The 19,592-nt window shown below is 40.1% G+C and overlaps 2 protein-coding genes across 10 annotated transcripts in view; both read right to left on the bottom strand.

Moving 5' to 3' along the window:
- mto1 (mitochondrial tRNA translation optimization 1) overlaps nucleotides 1-19,592 on the bottom strand; it is a 95,265-nt gene that overhangs the window by 23,907 nt on the left and 51,766 nt on the right. For all 9 annotated transcript variants that reach the window (XM_087274435.1, XM_087274440.1, XM_087274433.1 and 6 more), the window contains 2 exons: nucleotides 18,382-18,512; nucleotides 16,049-16,253 (listed from right to left, as the gene is read on the bottom strand). In XM_087274435.1, coding sequence (XP_087130561.1) covers nucleotides 16,049-16,253; nucleotides 18,382-18,512 — 336 coding nt within the window. The remainder of the gene's footprint in view (nucleotides 1-16,048; nucleotides 16,254-18,381; nucleotides 18,513-19,592) is intronic.
- On the bottom strand, nucleotides 5,089-8,024 carry LOC147841333 (uncharacterized). The gene is made up of 2 exons (XM_087275999.1): nucleotides 5,490-8,024; nucleotides 5,089-5,180 (listed from the first exon to the last, which is right to left on the bottom strand). The coding sequence occupies exon 1, from the start codon at nucleotides 7,956-7,958 to the stop codon at nucleotides 6,963-6,965; it is 996 nt and encodes a 331-aa protein (XP_087132125.1). The 5' UTR covers nucleotides 7,959-8,024; the 3' UTR covers nucleotides 5,089-5,180; nucleotides 5,490-6,962.

The raw sequence follows: 19,592 nt of genomic DNA, 5'->3' as shown, positions 1-19,592 counted from the left end.
CAGGCTTTAGTCAGGGGCAGGCAGCGAGAATCAGAGTCCGTGTAATCAGGCTTTAGGTCAAGGGCAGGCAGAAGACAGAGCAGAGTCGAGGAACGGGCTGAAGTGGTAAACGGGAGATCAGGCAGGATAGAACGCTCAGAAGTGCTGGCCGGGGCTAAACAAGACTTCGCAATGAAGTGTGTGTGTGAGCTGCTTATATGTGGTACGTGGGTCATTAATGAGATGGAGAACAGGTGTGCTGGGATCTGAGTGAGAAGGATGACGTAATGGTTAGAAGTCCGGAGATGGTGACCTCTGCTGGTCAGCGAGGGGAATGACTGGGACCGAGTCGGTGACATATATACTGTGGTAAAATGCCAAAGCTTTAAAAAATAAAGACCTAAGGCTATCAATATGAAAACTATGAGTCAACCTATCATTAAGCCAGACACCTTAATTTTTATAAGATGCAACTTTTTCAATCTGTGTGCCATTTAAATTTTTAATCTCGAAGTTTATTGATTACCTAGATTTTATAAAGGTCATGGATTTAGTTTTTGTTTTTTACATTTAATAATAATTTTAAGCAATCAATTAACATTTGGAATGAGCTAAAAGCATTTTGCAAAGAAAATCTTTTGTCATTTTTTTTATAGATTAAGCCATTGTGAAAAGAATTGTGCCATCTGCATAAAAGTGTACATTTGTACTTATGCAGATTAACCAAGATTTTACCAAGATCATTTCAGATTTTACCAAGCTCATTTATAGGATTGTATATAGGATATAGATGTTTTTACTGTTAAAGGAGCAGAGACATAATTATCTATAGAAACACACTCTATAGAGTTCTTCCAGTAAATTAATTATGGAACCATTTAAAAATAATAATTGTATAACCGTTTTGACAATGTAGTACTGAAACTTATACATTTAAGCCTTTGCAACAAAGTAAATTGATCCACAGAATTAAATGCTTTTGATAAGTCTATAAAGAGTGCAGCAAATGATTTGTATCATCCACTGCAGTAATTATATCATTTGTAACTGTTACTGCAAAGTTATTGTGCTATGCCATTGTCTAAAGCAAAGATGCCCAAACTAGGAACCGAAGGCCAAAATTGGCCCATGATAATCTTTGATTTGGCCCACCAACCTATCTGAGAAGAGAGGAAGAATGATGGAGAAGCTTTAGAGATTTTAAATTTTAAATCTAATGTAACATTTTATTTGTTTTATTGTTAAATGCTAACTGAAATGAAATGTTTTAATTGAATATTGCAAATTAATCAAATTAAGTTTAAATGTACATACTATCACCTGATACATAGAGGACAATGCATAGATTTTGGTGAGCAAATCTAGATAAAGGCAGATTCTGCTTGAATAGTGTTAAACTCCACTGTTCACTATTATGTTTTATTGCAATACTTTATTATTGGTATAATTAGTTAATACAATTAAAAGTAATGTTTTTGATTTATTTTTGAATATTATGAAATAAATTAGGAAATTACCCATGGCAATTTTAATGTAATTTAGTTTATACATATTTACCCTTGGACCACGGCTCATAATGATATTTGATTTTTGACCCTTTATATGAAAAGGTTATAAATGTAGGTCTAGTAGAAATCAGTTAAACTAAGATACAATAGTATTTTTATTTTTATTAGAAGCAAAAAGGTCAAGAAAGATATTGATACCAGCTAAAGCAAGAAGCTCAAAGGAGAAGCTATTAAAGGATTGACTTTACTGTAAAAATGCTGGGTTGATTTGCGTTTGGACAAAATGGGGAAATTAACTTAACTTATTAGTTTTACAAACTTAGGTGGATTGATCATATAAAAAAGCTTAAATAACTTTGTTATTGGAATTGTATTGTTTCAGTTTAGTTTAAATGAGTATATTTATAAAACAGCAAATTACATTTTTTAGCATTTGTAGAAACATTAAGTTTTATAATAATTCAAAACATTTAGTAAAAAGGATAAATAAATCTAAAGTACAATTGGTGCATGATTTAAGAACAAATAAAAAAGGTAATGGAAAACGCCTCCAGAAATATTTAGACGAAGGAGGCACTCTTATGATTTGTTGGGAATGCAATTATCCTGGACACATGAGAAGGTAGTTTACATGAATGACTTGATTAAGTGCAGACTGGACTTAATCCAGCCATTAAGCAAACGACTATGTACATTAATGAAAAAATTTAAGGACAATTCTTGTATGGTCAACGGATGCATTTAATTTATTAAAAAGCAACTACAGACAGCCCCTGCTCTTGCCATGCGAGAATATGAAAAACCTTTTTATCTGTATGTTGCAGATAGAAAAGAACGCATATGCAATTCTGATGCAAAATACGTGTGATGGCCAGAAAAAGTAAGCGAAAACATTTTACAGCACCAAGCTGAATATGGTCGCTCAAGGCCCTCCACCATGTTATCAGCAGGGTCTGACTGTCGTTTACTATGCATAAGAGAAAACATCAGCTATTACAATGAACACACTCAGTAATTATATATATACAACACAAAGTAGCTGAATTGATAGAACAAAGAAGATTTGTTTTGATTCAGGCCAGAAGTATATCTGACACTATTGGCCTTTACAGATATAACAATAAAAAGGTGCAATACAATAAACTCAGCTAATTGCATTCTTCTCAGAGGAGAAAGAATGTCACATGACTGTATGACCGAATCATTAGCATTCAACAGATTAGGACCTAGAGTCAGACAAAATATCTAATGCAGAACTTGATTACTTTGTGAACTGTTATTGCTTCAGAGATGATTTAATAAATCATGTGAGTTATGCTGTAGTTCAAAAAGAAGGTAAAGAATGCAATTCAATTGTGGTACAGCATTGTGAACAACCATGCTCTGCACAATTGACTGAAGTGAAGTTTAGTTTTAAACTAATTTCGAGAGGAGCATGTGCTCATGATTGACCCAGCTGGTCCACATTAACTAATTATGATCCTTCAATCAAAGGATCCCAAATCACTATATATATCCTCATTTCCTTTCTACAACTATCTTCGTCTGGAAGAAACCCCCCTCCTCCCCTTCTTCCTCCTTTATCCAGAATGGGCGGCACGGTGGCCCAGTGACTAGCACTGTTGCCTCACAGCAAGAATACCAATGGTGTTGGGTCCTCGCTGAGCCATCTGGTATTTCTGTGTGGAGTTTGCATGTTCTCCCCGTGTCCGCGTGGGTTTCCCCCGGGTTCCTCCCACCATCCAAATGTGCTCTATATTATAGATAAAACAAGCCTAAACCTTTTTTATAATGTCTTACTCTCAGGACGTTCGCCTTGGCCTCAGCAGCGGGGGAGTTTGAGATAGACCTGAGCTCAATCTCCACTCGCCCTGCAAAAGGGGGGGAGCCCGGGGCTTGAGGATCCCTTGAGCTCAGGGCTCTCTCCCGGGACAGCATGCCAAACAAGCTATGTATAAATCATGAGCTAAGTGTGAACTCTTGAATTTAAAGCAATAACTAAAGCCTACCTTTTAGGCAATTGAAAATTGTAAACATCTATACTAATTCCGCATATGCACATGGTGTCTGTTACCTTTTTGGTGCAATCTGAAATGTAAAATATAAGATTTTAAGAAAACTGATGAAGCTCTAATCCAACATTCTTACCAGATCAATGATTTAATTTTAGCTAATCAACCCAAAAACAGCTTGTTGTATCATAAAAGGAAATAACTCTGTAGGCTTCTATACTGTACCAAGCAAGCATCTGAATTTAATGTAGCTATAATCAGTTTTAATTCTACCTAAATCCTAGATGGGAGATATGATAAAAGTGCAACTTGGCAACTTAGAAGTGCTATCAAAGATATTTAAAAAAAGAATATGGAGATGGGATAAAAGTTTAATCAATCCTCTTTTGACTATTTTAACATCAGATGCACATGGTTTTGGTCATTGTGAAAGAATAAGGTCCTTAAAAAGATAAAACAAAAGTATTTTGGTCACCTTATCTATCAGAATGTGAAATTTGTTCACAGAACAATGTCAGAAAGGGCACAGCAACTCCATAAGGACTAGTTCGTCTACTAGAGCGAGAAGGACCATTTAAGCATTTAGTATTGAACTTTGTTGTTATGATTAAATCAGTAAGAAGCAAAAGCTACATGTTGTGATCATAGACAGATTTAATAGATGAGGGTAGAGGCTGTGCATTTAGCAGAGCAGATTGCTGAGACTGTAATTAAAATTCCTAACAAGAGAAGTTACTACTATATTTGGAATCCTGTTTGATATAAGTTCAGATATTGGATCAGCATTTATTCAACAGACAGTTAATACAGTAATCCAACAATTGCAGATAAAAGGGGTTTAAGATGTGCTTACCACAGCCAATACTATAATGGGTTCAGAAAACTTTAAAGGCAAAACTGAATACTGAACACATTTTGTGTGACACTAAAGAAATCGAGTGAATGCTTTGCTTTGTCCTCCAACCTGGAGCAACACCAACTGCATTACAAGTTCAAAACAACAACAACTGATACCATTTAAACCATTGTACCAGAGTTCCGAAGCCAAGAAACAGTCAACAAAACTGTGGCGATCTAGCACAGGGAGCACATCAGCAGCATAAAACAACAAGTAATGACTCTCTTGAATTTTGTCAAGGGCAACATGAACTGGTTGAAGGAGAAACAGCAGACCTGCTGGTGGATGCAAACCTGCCAGCCTATGGGGAACAACAGGAGGACACTACTCTGGAAGAAAATTATGCTGCTGTCAATGATCATAATCACATGAAATCACATGTGAACATGAGTCAAGAAATAATCTTTCCCCAGGTGAAGAAAAACCGAACAATGGAATTGAACAAGACCTATCAACAATCGACTTCTGAGCCTTACTGGAAAGGAGAAAGCTGACTGATAAGCTAAAAGAGACTACTGCTGCGTCTATATTCCAAATAAACTGCCACAGGTGTATCGTAATCAAGGAAAAAGCTGGACGAGACAAAAACTTGAGTGATTGGTTTGACTCCATATTTGGATCTCGGGGACAATGGTTGATAAAGAATGTCATATTTGGATGTTGCCATAATTGTTTTTTGCTTTTCTTTTTTGCTGTGTTGTGTCATTTATCAGATTGACGGTAGCCAGTGCTGCCAGACTGTTACAAGGAACTGCGCAAACGTTCGAGGTTACAAAAGTAACCCTTCGTTCCCCGAGGAGGGGAACGGAAGTGCCATAGAGTGGATGAAATCCACGAATGGGAGGATTCGGTTCAGAAGCCGCTTGTCTGAAAGAGTATTGAACGGGCCAATGAAAGCAATGAATTGGCAGCGTAAGCTTGCACAGGTGTACTTCATTGCCAATTATCCCAGCATATAAGCACACCTGGGGCGAGCAGACGCCATCCTTTTAAGCTGAAGAGACTTTCAAACAGCTAAGGGACAGTCATTTTGGCGATGGAGTATGGCACTTCCGTTCCTCTCCTCGGGGAACGAAGGGTTACTTCTGTAACCTTGAACGTTCCCCTTCGGTTGGGGAACTTCAGTGCCATAGAGTGGATGAAATCCACGAATGGGAGAAGTATGGAAAGTGCCATAATGACTGCACCTTACCAACGCCCTCGATGAGGGGATTGTCAAGCAAGCGTGACGCACCCACATCATGGGAGGCACGGTCCTCCAACCTGTCCCTGGCCCTAATTTATCCTACTTCAACAGAAGTTTTACGGATTTAGATATATTTTTGGGAAGTCGTGAGCATCTAGATAATTCTAGGAAAATACGACAGTACGTTGGGAAGCGTGCAGTCCCGATAGGGAGGACGCTGCGGAGGCCATCCGTTACCCAAGGGGGGGATAGATGGCAGAAATTAGCATAGCAAAGAGTGGTTAGCGGAGAGGGAAGACACGGGTCCACCCAGGGGGGGGACTTAACCGTGGCGGAATAAGCATGTGGAATCGCCTAGTGCGGATCACACATAGCAGGCACCTATACCCAAAACGCGGGCTGACCAGTGGGCAGACCTACAACGTTTGTAAAACCTTGCAAACCTTGCAAATGTGTTGGGTGTCGCCCAGCCCGCAGCTCTACAGATGTCTGTTAGAGAGGCGCCGCGTGCACGCACCCAAGAGGATGCAACGTTCCGAGTGGAGTGTGCACGCACTCCCTGGGGACACGGCTGACCTCGACTCGAATAAGCGAGTGAATGGCATCCACAATCCAGTGGGATAATCTTTGTTTCGATACGGCACTTCCCTGCTGCCGACTGCCATAACAGACAAAGAGCTGCTCAGATGATCTAAAATTCTGAGTACGGTCCACATAAATGCGCAGAGCGCGAACTGGACAAGTAAAGAAAGGGCTGGGTCTGCCTCCTTCAGGGGCAGCGCTTGCAGGTTCACTACCTGATCTCTAAAGGGGGTGGTAGGAACCTTGGGCACATAACCGGGGCGGGGTCTCAGGATGACGTGAGGGTAATCCGGCCCGAATTCCAGGCACGAGTCACTGACCGAAAATGCCTCCAGGTCCCCGACCCTCTTGATGGAGGCCAACGCAACCAGCAGAGCTGTCTTCAGGGACAGAAATCTTAGAGATACTGATTCGAGTGGCTCAAAGGGATCGGATCGCAACTCGTGAGAACGAGGGCGAGATCCCAAGAGGGCATGAGAGGGGGGCGAGATGGATAATTCGCCTAGCACCCCTAAGGAACCGGATGATGAGGTTATGCTTTCCCACGGTGCCGCCAGCTACCGCGCTATGATAAGCGGAGATGGCGGCCACGTAAACCTTGAGAGTGGAGGGCGACAGCCTGCTGTCCAACTTCTCTTGAAGGAAAGAGAGCACAACACTAATCTGGCAATTTCGGGGGTCTTCTCTGTGAGAGACGCACCATTCAGTGAATAGACTCCACTTCAGGGCGTAGGCGCGCCTCGTGGAGGGGGCTCTAGCCAGAGTGATGGTATTAACCACCGCAGTCGGTAGGTTACCTAAGTCTTCCTCGCGTCTACGGACCACACGTGGAGGTTCCAAAGATCGGGGCGAGGGTGCCAGATGGTGCCCTGTCCCTGAGAGAGTAGGTCCTCTCTCAAAGGGATCCGCCAGGGGAGGGCCGTCGCGAGGAGTGAGAGCTCTGATATCCAGGTCCGGTTGGGCCAAAGGGCACAACTAGCAGAACCTGTTCCTCGTCCTCCCTGACCTTGCACAGTAACTGCGCGAGCAGGCTCACTGGGGGAAACGCATACTTGCGCATGCCCCGAGGCCAGCTGTGGGCCAGTGCATCCGTGCCGAGAGAGCCCTCGGTCAGGGAAAAAAACTGACGGTGGCGAGGAAGAGTGGAGACATGAAAATACGCGTCCATCAGGTCTAATGCTGCAGACCAACCCAGAGGACGAACACACCGGAGGATGCGCTTCTGCTTGAGCATTCTGAACGGCAGCTTGTGCAGACAGCGGTTCAAAACGCGCAGATCTAGGATTGGCCGTGACCCACCACTCTTTTTGGGCACGATGAAGTGTGGGCTGTAAAACCCCCTCTCCATCTCGGCTGGAGGGAGCGGCTCGATTGCATCCTTTGCCAGGAGGACAGCAATCTCCTCTCGCAAGACAGGGGCGGACAGGGGGCTGACCCTGGTGAATACACACCCGAGACTTGGGGGGCCGTTTCGCGAACTGAATCACATAGCCGAGTCTGATTGTGCGTATGAGCCACCGCGAAGAGCTGGCCTGTGCTAACCAGGCAGGCAGAGCTCTCGCTAATGGACTCATCACTACAATCGCTGACGTACCAGCAGTGGGGCAGCGCGGAGTGGGTGTGCTGATCCGGGAAGCGCGCGGGTCCCACGGAAAAGCTGGAGGTGAGATATTCGCTCTCACTCCGCACCCGAGCTCCGGAGGGGAGGCTCGAGGGGTGGGAGAAAGGAGACCGTCCTCCCAGCGCTCGTGAGCCACTGGCGAAATGCACCGAATCTGCAAGCTAGAAAGCATAGCGTCTCAGACTGGCAGATTTCGGGCTGTCACATCTGGGGAAGTGGAAAAGTGCTCTTTCATGATATTTTCATGGCAGTAAATAAAAAGTGCCGTTGGAAATGGGGCCCCGCCCTTCAGCGGGGAAAGAGCAAGTTCCCCTCATCGGGCGTAAGGGCTACCATCTGTTAGACGGATCGCTTCCCCCGCCCGAAGCTTGGATGGAGCGCTTAGAGGAGCGGGAGGTCCGCGGGCCCGTGGGCGACGGATTATCTCTCGCTGAAACCCTCGGATCTGCCCGAGTGCCCGCTGCAGAGCAGGGGACAACTGGGGTGGTTCGCCCTTTTGCAAAGGCTAGCCGCGACCTTGCGCAACAGTCATGGCATCGCAATGACGACATGAACTGCCCGCGAGCAGCGCATTAACATGCTGGACCCCCAGACATGTAGCGCAGTGCCCGTGCCCATCATCCGAGGACAGGAAACCACCGCATCCAGAAACGCACAGTCGGAGCGCCGTCCAGAAAAGGACGTGCTGCACGACTGTGTTGCTCTTTCTGTGAAGTTTGCAACTTTATACGCACCGCTCTGGAGGACCGGACCCAAAGAACGCCAGGCAAGGGAGAAACCCAGCTCGACCGTCTGCCGCTGTGTGTACACACTCTGGACCGGGAGAATGCTCTCGTTCGCTCAGAATCGCTGGTCACAGCAGGAGGAACCCTCATCGACTCAATCAGAAAGTCTCTGAAGCGAAAAGGATGGCGTCTGCTCGCCCCAGGTGTGCTTATATGCTGGGATAATTGGCAATGAAGTACACCTGTGCAAGCTTACGCTGCCAATTCATTGCTTTCATTGGCCCGTTCAATACTCTTTCAGACAAGCGGCTTCTGAACCGAATCCTCCCATTCGTGGATTTCATCCACTCTATGGCACTGAAGTTCCCCAACCGAAGGGGAACCCATCTCAACAGTGACTATGACTATGAAAACATGCTTTCGGAATCCTCGGAAGGGGATCCACATTATGAGAACGATTGCCCACGCGTTACTGCAGGCTTGGTTGGATGAGTATCAAACTTTTTTATTTTATTTGAGAGTGTGCCATATTTTTGGAAAGTAGAAAGTGGAAAGTAAGGGAGATAGCGTATAACATGTATTTTATTTCTTTGTTTTCAAGTGTAGACAGACTATTAGAATGCTGAATAGTGTAGGCAGGTAGTTAGAGGATGTTTTGTTTTATTATTTTGGCATTTAGACACTCTTTTTCATAAATGCACCAAAAATTATTCATACTCAATGCAAGTCATTTTATGTTGTTTTCTATTTTCTTTTCTATTTTTCTTCTCTTGTTCTTTTTTTTTATCAGAATGACACACATGAAAAGAGGTTTTAAGCTGGTCATTATCCGTGCTACAAGACAAAGCAAACAGAAGGACCTGTAATGAACAATATCTACCATGTAATCTACAATATTACCATTTCATGAATATGATATATAATATTTTTGGGTATAAAATGGACATTTATCGAAGCTGCCGGGATCACATTTAATGTATTACTCACAGGGAAAGAGGACTTGAACTGAGTGCTTTATGGAAGTTGTGGAACTAACGATCATCTCAAAGCTGGCGGATGCTGCAAGAGTAGGCTCTACTGGTGGCTTAAAAGCCCGCTGCTTGCTCCAACACCCGACAGTACTCAGTAGTACCTCTGGCAACGTGGGACCTATTACCTCAAACTCGTGTTCCTTTTAGGAGGCGCCGTGAATGTTATTTTATACTAAGGGGTTCATTTCTTTTTACATATATCTTCTTTTGGATTTAATCAAGTATGAAACGTATATTTTATTCTTACTGCAAGGCTGAACTCAACAAACGCATTCATTTATGTGCTTTATTTATCATTTGTATTGTCTGTATTGTTTGTATTAAATGTGGTTTGTATTCCCCCGGATTGATTATTAGATAAGGGGGGGCGGGATCTTTTACTCCCTTCTAGTCAAATGAGGAGGGAGATGTTTGGTTCCGCCTCTCCACTGGAGTGCAACATAATGATTCTGACATTTGGTAAAGACTGTGAAGGGCAACTTTTTGTTGCATTAGTGAGGTTGATTGGACTGATATGTTGGTACCTTATGCTGCAATCCGGTTGAGGGTTAGGAGAGGGACTTTCTTCTGATAAGAGTCCCTCTAAGGGGGGATTTGTTGGGGAATTCATTGTGTCTTGATGAATTTCTGATGAATGTATTACTCTCATTTATATGCTTATTTGAGTGATATCCATATTATATTATTATTATTATCTATTGTATTATTACCCATACCTGTGGCATTATTATCAGGTATGTGTGCTTTGGTTAATAAAAAAAGTAATTCTGTGCAAATGCAGTCAGAGATAAGAAGATAAATTAGAAGAGCAGCATTAATGTCACAATGAGGGTTGATTTATGGAAGCAAGGCCAAAAGGAAACCTGCGTCCTGTTCTGTAACTCATGATAAAGTGCACCTGCACATGCGCCCACACTCATTTGTACTGACATCAAAAATTTATGACCACTTATGAACTTCAGCTGAACTTACAGTTGACAGCTCAGTGGACAGTGAACAAGATATATTGTCGAGCATTGTTTTTTGGATGAATCATCACTTTTGAAACAGGAAGGAAAGACCTTAATTGGACATGGGTAAGACACCTGAAAGACCCTGAGATTCTATTGGTGGCGGGCACCTGAGAGATTTAAGATCCTATCAGCGGAGAAGCTGATGGAGGTGTGTAATGTGTAGATTTGGGTGGAGCATTAAGACACAGAAATGTATTTAAACTGTGTGCAAGCTTATGTTTGGCGGACACTTGAACGACCTGTCTCTGTTGTTACTGATGCTGTAACAATAAACTGCTTCGTCTAAAGACTTCGGAGATCTCAGACTTTGTCATTTTTTGAAAAGTTTGACTTAGAGACTTAGAATATTTTTGCAGACCAGAATCTTTTTTTTCCACAACAGGTTTCCCACACCATCATTTCTTATGTGAGAAGAATGCGCATGGATACATTTTGGATGGATTGCCTTGACATTGTGATTGTACAGCTCTGACCCCTGTGCTGGATGCATCGACTTCAATTATAAATGGTAAGTCTGGATTAGGATGGCAGAGAATAGATGCTGTCGTGAACCTCACTTTGAGTTTGGAGAAAGTGTTTAGTTTCGGGGGACCATGATAGCTTGGAAGTATCTAATTTGGTCATAGCAGTTAATGGAGCTGCAACGAAGCTAAACCTTTGATGAAACAGTGATAGAAATTTTAAAAGCCTAAGAAATGCTGTAAATTTTTCTGTGTATTCAATAAGGGCCATTGTAGCACTGTTTTTATTATGGTAAAACTCATAGCAGTTCTGTCAGCACTGATGTCCTAACCCAGAAAAGAGATTTGGGTTTGATGGAACTCACACTTCTCAGCTTTGGCATACAATCTATGTTTAAACAGTCATTAAAGAACCAGTTGTACATATGCTCAATGTGTTCCTCTAAAGTGTTGGAATAGATGGGAATGTCATTGATGTAAATAATGATCCACCAATCCATCATATCATTCATGAAAGATTGAAACACAGAAGGACAGTTTGCCAGGACGAAGGGCATTACTGTGTACTCATAGTGCCTCCTAGTGGTAGAGAAAGCCGTTTTCCATTCATCTACCTCACGAATCCGACCTAGATTATATGCACTATGTAAGTCGAGTTTGGTATAGTATTTAACTAGTCTTAACTGTTCCAGGACAGAGGGCAACATAACAGGTAAGGGGTAACAAAATTTAGTGGTCGCTTCGTTCAGTTCTCGATAACATAAAAGAAAAATCCACTGGATGCTGAGGAAGTAGAAGGTTGGATAAAGCCCTTAGCCAATTATTCCTCTATATATTCATTTATTGTCTTCCATTTGGGTTGAGAGAGAGGAAAAATGTGCTCCTTTGGGGGAACTGAGCCGGGGGAAAAATTATTAGCACAGTGACTGGGGCAATGTGGAGGTAGTTGTGTAGCTATCTGTTTACTGAAAGCCTCAGTGAGATCGTTGTATTCTGACGGCACAAAAATCATCATATTGAGTAGGTACTACTGAAAGAGTTTGAACAGGAATTTTGAGCAGAAATTCTAGGCAGTGCATCTTACATGAATATTCTGCCTTCTCCTTCAGGGCGATCTCTAGCGCCTCACTGCAAGAAGGAAATCACAGGGGCTGAGAGAAAGATTGTGACACTGTGAATAACCAGGCTATAAAATTTTCTGTAGCTCCTGAGTCTATTAATGCAGTAATTGTAATTATTTCTTCTTTGTATTTTATAGTCAAATGGATTAACACATAGATTTCAAATGGCCTGCCTGGCCACAATGAAGACAGAGGTGATTTTGTAATTGATAGTTTCGCTACTCCGGGGTTAAATGTGTGTAACCCAACTACATGGGTTCTCTGTAGGGGTTCTCAATAACAGTGCAGAGCATGGGACATATATAAAGTAAAATATCCAATTTTGTGTCCACTTTGTGAGATAATTGTAATCCATGGTCTTAGTGTGCCTCTCTGTCTGAGAGAATATTGATTATATCAAAAACCCTTTCTGAAAGTTGTGGCTTAACACATTTTTTTTCTTCAGAAGAACAAAGGACAGATGGTTATTCGCTGTCTCCACTGCCACTCTTAACTGATAAGCTTAAATGAAAGTGGCAGAGTTAAAATTACACTTCAACTGGCTGCAGCATTTGATCATATATGAAATTAATTTCCTGATTTTACTGCTGATCACTACATTTGTTACAAAATTAAATGTTTTTAATCAAAAGAAAATAAATTTTCTTGACCTGTTACTTTTCTCACAGCACACTCATAGTACACTTATATGCATATCACTTTATTATGAATGATCACATATCGTCATTATGTGAGATGTAAACCGCATGGAAAAGCTGCCTAAAGAGAATCAATGGAAAGTCGCGCACACACATAGAGAGACACTGCATGTGCTGTTGAAGTGTATGTGTGTGGGTGTTTACAGCTGTTTGACTGATAAATATGAATTTGTAGCTAAATCGTTTGCAGTGCAAAACAGCATTACCCATTGTTTACATCATTGCTACAACATACTGTTAACGCTAGACACTGTACATATCATGATCAATTTTAACAAATAAAAACAGGTTCAGGTTATAGTTCACAGCTTCTGCTTTGAGGAGATTTTAACCAAATCCAGCACTGAACAGGGAGAGATTCTGGAGCTGTTTTGTCAAAATATGCTTGCTATGTATTTTAAAATTCTCTGGAACATAATTAATATTAAACTGTAAGCACTACTGTAATTGTGTCGTGTCCTTTGAAAACCCAAATACAGAAACAGATGAAACTCTGTGGAAATATCAGGGTTTGGATGCATTTTTAGCTCCATCTCTGCTATAACGTTACAGCACCTCTGGCCATGGCACCTGGAACCTTTGTGGTCTCACAAGGGCCAGAAGTATTTTTTGTAGTCCCCAAAATTTGTTCATTGTAGGCTTTGCTAAGCTAACTGTAAAAACCATGGTCTCCCTTTGCATTGAACTTTGAGCTTTTTACATTTAGAGATGTTGTTTATGTTCACACAGCTACATTACACATCAACTAAAGTTTAAAAAAGGATATCGTAGTGGACCACCCCTTAAAACAACTGGGCTCTATTTCAATAGAGAGGTTTAAGGAAATTAAAAAATGCAGGTTTTAATAGTGCCAGCACTGAATCTTGAGCTGTGGAAAATGTGAAATGTATAGATGAGTTCACCTTCAATGTCTTTCCCACATCCGAGAGAGTTATGGTGTGGAGAAGCCTTATGCTGTGCTCACACCAGACACGAAAGAAGCATCAAGTGCGAGTGATTTACATGTTATGTCAATGCAAAGATCCAAATAATCATCCTGTGGCACAATACGTGTGCATAAGGCGGCGCAAATGATGCGATTAGCATGAATCGCTCGAGTTGGAAAATATGAACTTCAGCAGACATTTGCGCCACATTAACTAATCAGGAGCTTTCTCTTGTAGGGGCGTGATTATGACGGAGCGCCTGTTGTTGGTGTCCTGGGGAAAATCCTCCTGGTGACACCAGACAACAGTTCATCAAACTGGGCTTGGCTCAGTATGAAGCACCGCTGAAAGCTCTATCATCCAGGTATAGTTTCTGGAGGAGTTTATGAATTCAGACTGGGCTGGTTACCATTCTACGGAGTGCAATGCATGGTTGCTTTGGCGGTGGGGTCAGAAATGGCTTGTCCCCCATTCTAATTGATTGACTGCCTAGAGGGATGGGACTTGCAGGCTGATAAAAGGGTAATTTTCGCAGCCCCCGTCCCCCTCTTCCCAGGGGCGCACAGTGAGTACGCGTAGGCATAGAGTCTTTTTCTTCGCCTGGTCTTTGCCGGTGCACTTCTACCCTAACCTCCATATTCTGGAAACACTATAGGTATATTTTATATCTTGTAAAAGGGGTAAATTATGTGCCCTCTAAAAGAAGTCCTTATTTCTTACATTCTATTTGATACACAATATTTATCATTAGTTTACTATTTACTTATTAGTATCTATACCAGGGGTGGCCAACCCTGTTCCTGGAGAGCCACCATCCTGCAGATTTCAGTTGCAACCCATATCAAACACACCTGCCTGTAATTATCACGTGGTGTTCAGGTACTAATTAATTGGTTCAGGTGTGTTTGATATGGGCAGCAACTGAAATCTGCAATAAGGTGGCTCTCCAGGAACAGTGTTGGCCACACCTGATCTATTCAAAAGTTCATCAGAGATATTGAAATGCTACAAAAGAAAAAATACACAAAGGTGTACAGTTTTTCTCATGGATCTCTCTGCTAATATGCTGAATATTTAAATCTGGTGTTTTAAAAATATAAAATTTACAGGATAGAGGGTGCTTGGGACTAAAGTTAGGAACCACGACATTAAACAGTACATATTTCAGGTTTTATGTCACATATCACTTCAATGTTGGTACAGGTAAGATCCATATTTTATAGTTTATTGTTCAAAGTAATTATCATAATTTCTTGTGTTATATAACTCATGTTTAATTGTATATCATATACTTTAGTTACTTTTCTACTGCGCATGTGTAGTATGCTGTTTTAGTATGCATGTTTGTGGCAAATGTGAGTTGTTAATGTGATGTGCAGGTGTTGGAGAGCACAAGTTTTTGATCGTAAAAGTGTCAGTCATATTTATTAAGCTGTAACAAACAAGTTTTCAGATGCATGTTCATTTATTAGAAATGAATAATGCCACTGAGCGTAATTTATAGCAGTTGCCAAATCTTGGAAAATTACAGGTAAGAAACATTTTGGCAAAATGTGCATCTTCAATCTCGTCCCACTACACGGCATGTGCCGATTACTGTTTCCCAGTTGTGGATTAAAGCTAAGATTATTGTAAATGTTTTACAATAGTCCTATGGAACTTGAATTTGAAATATACATTAGTGATGGAGGAAAGTAAACAATGTAACTGACATCATACTCAAAATGAAAAAGATGAAAAAGAATGATGTCCTTTAATTAATCTTTCAAATTCGATTAATCGAATGATAAAATAAAAAATTGGCTGGTTAAATGATTATGAAAATAACAGCTCATTTGGAATACATGCACAATACCATGCCTTATGCTGCATTCACACCAGATGCGGAATGCGCGTCAAGCACGAGATATTTACATGTTAAGTCAATGCAAACGCACGAATAGACATCCTGCGGCGCGATATGAAGCCCTGCCCATCACGCGAATCCACGTCTGTTCTGAAGTGAATTTGAAGCGCGAATGAAGCGGATTTGACGCGCGAATGAAGCGGGGTTTGACGCTCAAATTAAGTGAGTAAACTCAAATGTTCACGCGGCTATTTACGCGCAAATAGCGCAATTTATCCGCGCGTTCCACCTCTGGTGAGAACGCAGCATAAGGGTGCAAATGCATGCACCCATACAACCATAAGATATACCATAAAATGCTTAATTGTACATTTCTAAACAACTTTTCCTAGAAAATATGTATGTATAAAGCTTTGACTTAATTTTCAATTATTACAGTACCTCTTATAGTTAGTCGCAGGTCAGCGTTGTCTGGTCTGAGGGAGGTTCTAAACTCAGCTCTGCTTGTGAACATACGATATGGCTCTGTTACTCCATGACAAACCAGATCATCAATTAAAACTCCGATGTAGCTTTGTGTGCGTGACAAGGACAATGGAGACATGGAGAGAGATGTTCGACCTGCATTGACCCCAGCCCACAAGCCCTTAAAAGATACACATAAAACAAAGTCACAGAACAATGAAAATAAATACTACTGTTTAAATGTTTAAAAATATAAAATATTTTCATGTATTAGAAAAAATTATATAATAATTTTTAATTAAGTCACATGATTGTAGTATGCTAAACTTATAGTGAAAACAACTATTTCTGTTTAAATTGTTGTTACATTTAAATTTAACCTGTTTAAACTCCCTCCAGATTAAAATGTACTTTCAAAGGACACATAGCTCACAGTATTTCTGCATTCCTGCAATTTTTTTCTTTCTTTGGTTTAATATTTAGTGGTGCCAGTGTATTGGACATTTTTTTTTTATTACAGATCATTTAATGTAACTGTTTCTACAACAGATTAAATTCTTAAAATTGCAATCGTCTGCTGCATTACCGCAACAACGAACACTACATGTACCAGATTAACAATTGCATTCACTTGTAAGACGTAAGATATCACAAATATTTTGATGTCTTTGACAATTCAAACATGAGCCGAAAACAGAGACAATCGGCTCCAAAACTTAGCATGTGGCAATATGGGAAAAACCAGCTCCCCTCCTTTTTTCCATTTACATTTAAAACGTTTTTCAACTCACACAGAACGGTCATTTCAAAGTCTGAATGTTCTAAATCAACCCAAGTGACATTATCTATCATGTTTAAAATCATTTGAAATGCCTCTGTGCGACTGGTACAATGGTCTCATTCCCTCAAAAATAGACCGAATCAAAACAATAGATATATAACTTCAGGTATCTTTTGAACCACTGTGAAGTGTGTGCCTTTCCTATAGGCAGAAACTCTTTCACTAAATGCAAATGCTTTTTGTTATTCACATACCTTCCTTGAGGGGAAGGGGAAATATTTGAAAAAAAAATGGTAGTTTCCATTTGGGCAAGCGCTGATTTTCACAGAGGAAAAACAAAAACAGAGGCAGGGGAGAAAGACAGTGTGTTTAATGATAGAGGAATGTTTGATACTGCACGTTGTATAAGAGAAAAAACCTCTGCATTTCTCGGTAACTCAGATGCACTCTGTAGGTCAGAAAGCCGTGTGTGTAAACAATCCTGTCACAAAATGCTGCGAAAATTAAACACGACGGTCGGCAATAGTTTGCTTGCAGTATTCACATGTTTACACTGAGAGCAGCATTTACAGCGGATTTTTCAGACGATACGAACTATAACTTTGCCATCTGAATGAACAAAGGAAGGGCGCTAATCGCACAAACTTGCCAAATCTGTAGACAGGACAATCAGCACATACTGGAGCTGTGTCTTTTTTTAAAGGAGACGAGCAGCAAATCCGGATTTCACCATTTTCAGATGAGAAAAGCTCTAGAGTAGAAAATGTTCCTTACAAACGTTTTTCTGCCACGCGTCGCGTGCACTGTAATCCACACGTGAGTCCAGCAGCGCTCTCATAGAAAGAAAATGAAAACAAAACCTTCCTTGCAGCATATATTTCATTTTAAGTGAAATATATGAGTCCAAATAGTGTTTTTAGCAGTTTGGGACGCATATACGACTGTCAACAGATCAAATGTGTTTTGGTGTTTCAAGACCCTTCAAAATGGACTGCTTAAAAACTGTTTTTATTGTGTTATTAATAACTCTTTTATTCTAGCTGAAATAAAACAAGTAAGACTTTTTCTATACGAAAAAATATATAATAGGAAATACTGTGAAAAATTACTTGCTCTGTAAAGCATAATTAAGGAAATATTTGGAAACAACATTGAAATAATTTTGACTTCAACTGTATGTAGATGGCAAATACTTTAACTTTCAAACACCATTTACTTAGACACAATTTACATAGAATTTGTAAAATTTACTTAAAATCACTTTGAAAATGTGACTTATAATACTTACTCTTCTTTAATACTTTTAGTAGGGCTACTTTATACATATACTTTGAGTAGTATTTAGAAGAGATACTTTGTCATACTTGTACTACATTTTTGGCAAGTAATTGTTCTTTTATTTCTGAATCAACTGGTACCAAAGTCGATAGTTTTGGCAATCCTGTATGTGGTAATGTAGAATTACAGGCTGAATTAAATATATGTCAAATACATTACCATCAATGAGAATGTTGTCTATATGGTGTACCTGGGCAGCTGCCTCCTCATAGCCAGTGGTCCCATTTATTTGCCCAGCCAAGAATAGACCCTGAGTGTTCTTTAACTGTAGCCATGGGAAAAGTTGTGTTGGACAGACAAAGTCATATTGTACTCCATAACCTAAAGTAAAACATTACAAGACATGTAATTAGTTCTTTATGTACAATCCATTACATACTAACACGGCAATCCCCACTAGGAATTTACTCTGTCCTAACAACCCTGTTTATCAAGTAAATTGCAAAAAAGCATGGATACAGCCAATTTTTTACGTGAAATTATATATATATATTTTTTAACTAACATCTGTTTCCAGCTTACAGTAGCTTAAACAAAACATTGTATGTTCAACTGTTGAGTTTATTTTCTGCTGAAAAAATAATTAATTACTGTATGTTAAAAACCAGTAGCCACTGATTTTATACAATTTAATATAAAAGTCAACATATACCAGTTTCCAATATTGCTTAAACTATACTATGTGCTCAACAGTAGAAATAATGTAAACTTATTTGCATCAAGTGGAAGAGAAACAAATGAAGACCATTTTTATTTTTAGAAAAACCAAACTTCTAATTAACTTCTAACTATTTCCCCAGTTAAACCCCTTATTATTGGACTACATATTAGTTTACGTTTGTGTACTATATGTATCTATTACACACACATACAGATACATTACTATACAAAAAAAAAAATACACACACACGAACACACACACACACACACACACACACACACACACACACACACACACACACACACACACACACACACACACACACACACACACACACACACACACACACACACACACACACACACACACACACACACACACACACACACACAGTTGCAGGTTAGGGAAATTAGGCAAGTTATTGTATAATGATGTTTTGTTCTGTAGATTATCAGGAAAAAATATAGCTTAATGGGGCTTATATTTTTTTCCCTTAAAATGGCTTTTAAAAATTAAAAATTCTTTTATTCTAGCCAAAATAAAAAAATAAGATTGTTTCAGGAAAAAATAAAATATTATCAGACATACTGTGAAAATTACCTTGCTCTGTTTATTTTTTTATTTATTTTTTTATTTATTTATTTAATGTATGTATTTAATTCCTTTTCAACATAAAGTGGCATGTCCAAAATGATCAAATACTCAATAATCAAAAGAAATCTTTTATGGGCTATACCAGC

The sequence above is a fragment of the Danio rerio genome, chromosome 12, assembly GCF_052040795.2.
Source record: "Danio rerio strain M-AB ecotype USA chromosome 12, GRCz13ab, whole genome shotgun sequence".
In the NCBI taxonomy this organism is placed as follows: domain Eukaryota; kingdom Metazoa; phylum Chordata; class Actinopteri; order Cypriniformes; family Danionidae; genus Danio; species Danio rerio.
Note: the sequence above shows the minus strand (reverse complement) of the source record. Positions and strands in the feature narration are given on the sequence as shown.

What these genes read in the sequence shown, in the direction of transcription:
- LOC147841333 (XM_087275999.1), bottom strand. Translation starts at nt 7,958, where the DNA reads ATGCTTTCTAGCTTGCAGATTCGGTGCATTTCGCCAGTGGCTCACGAG.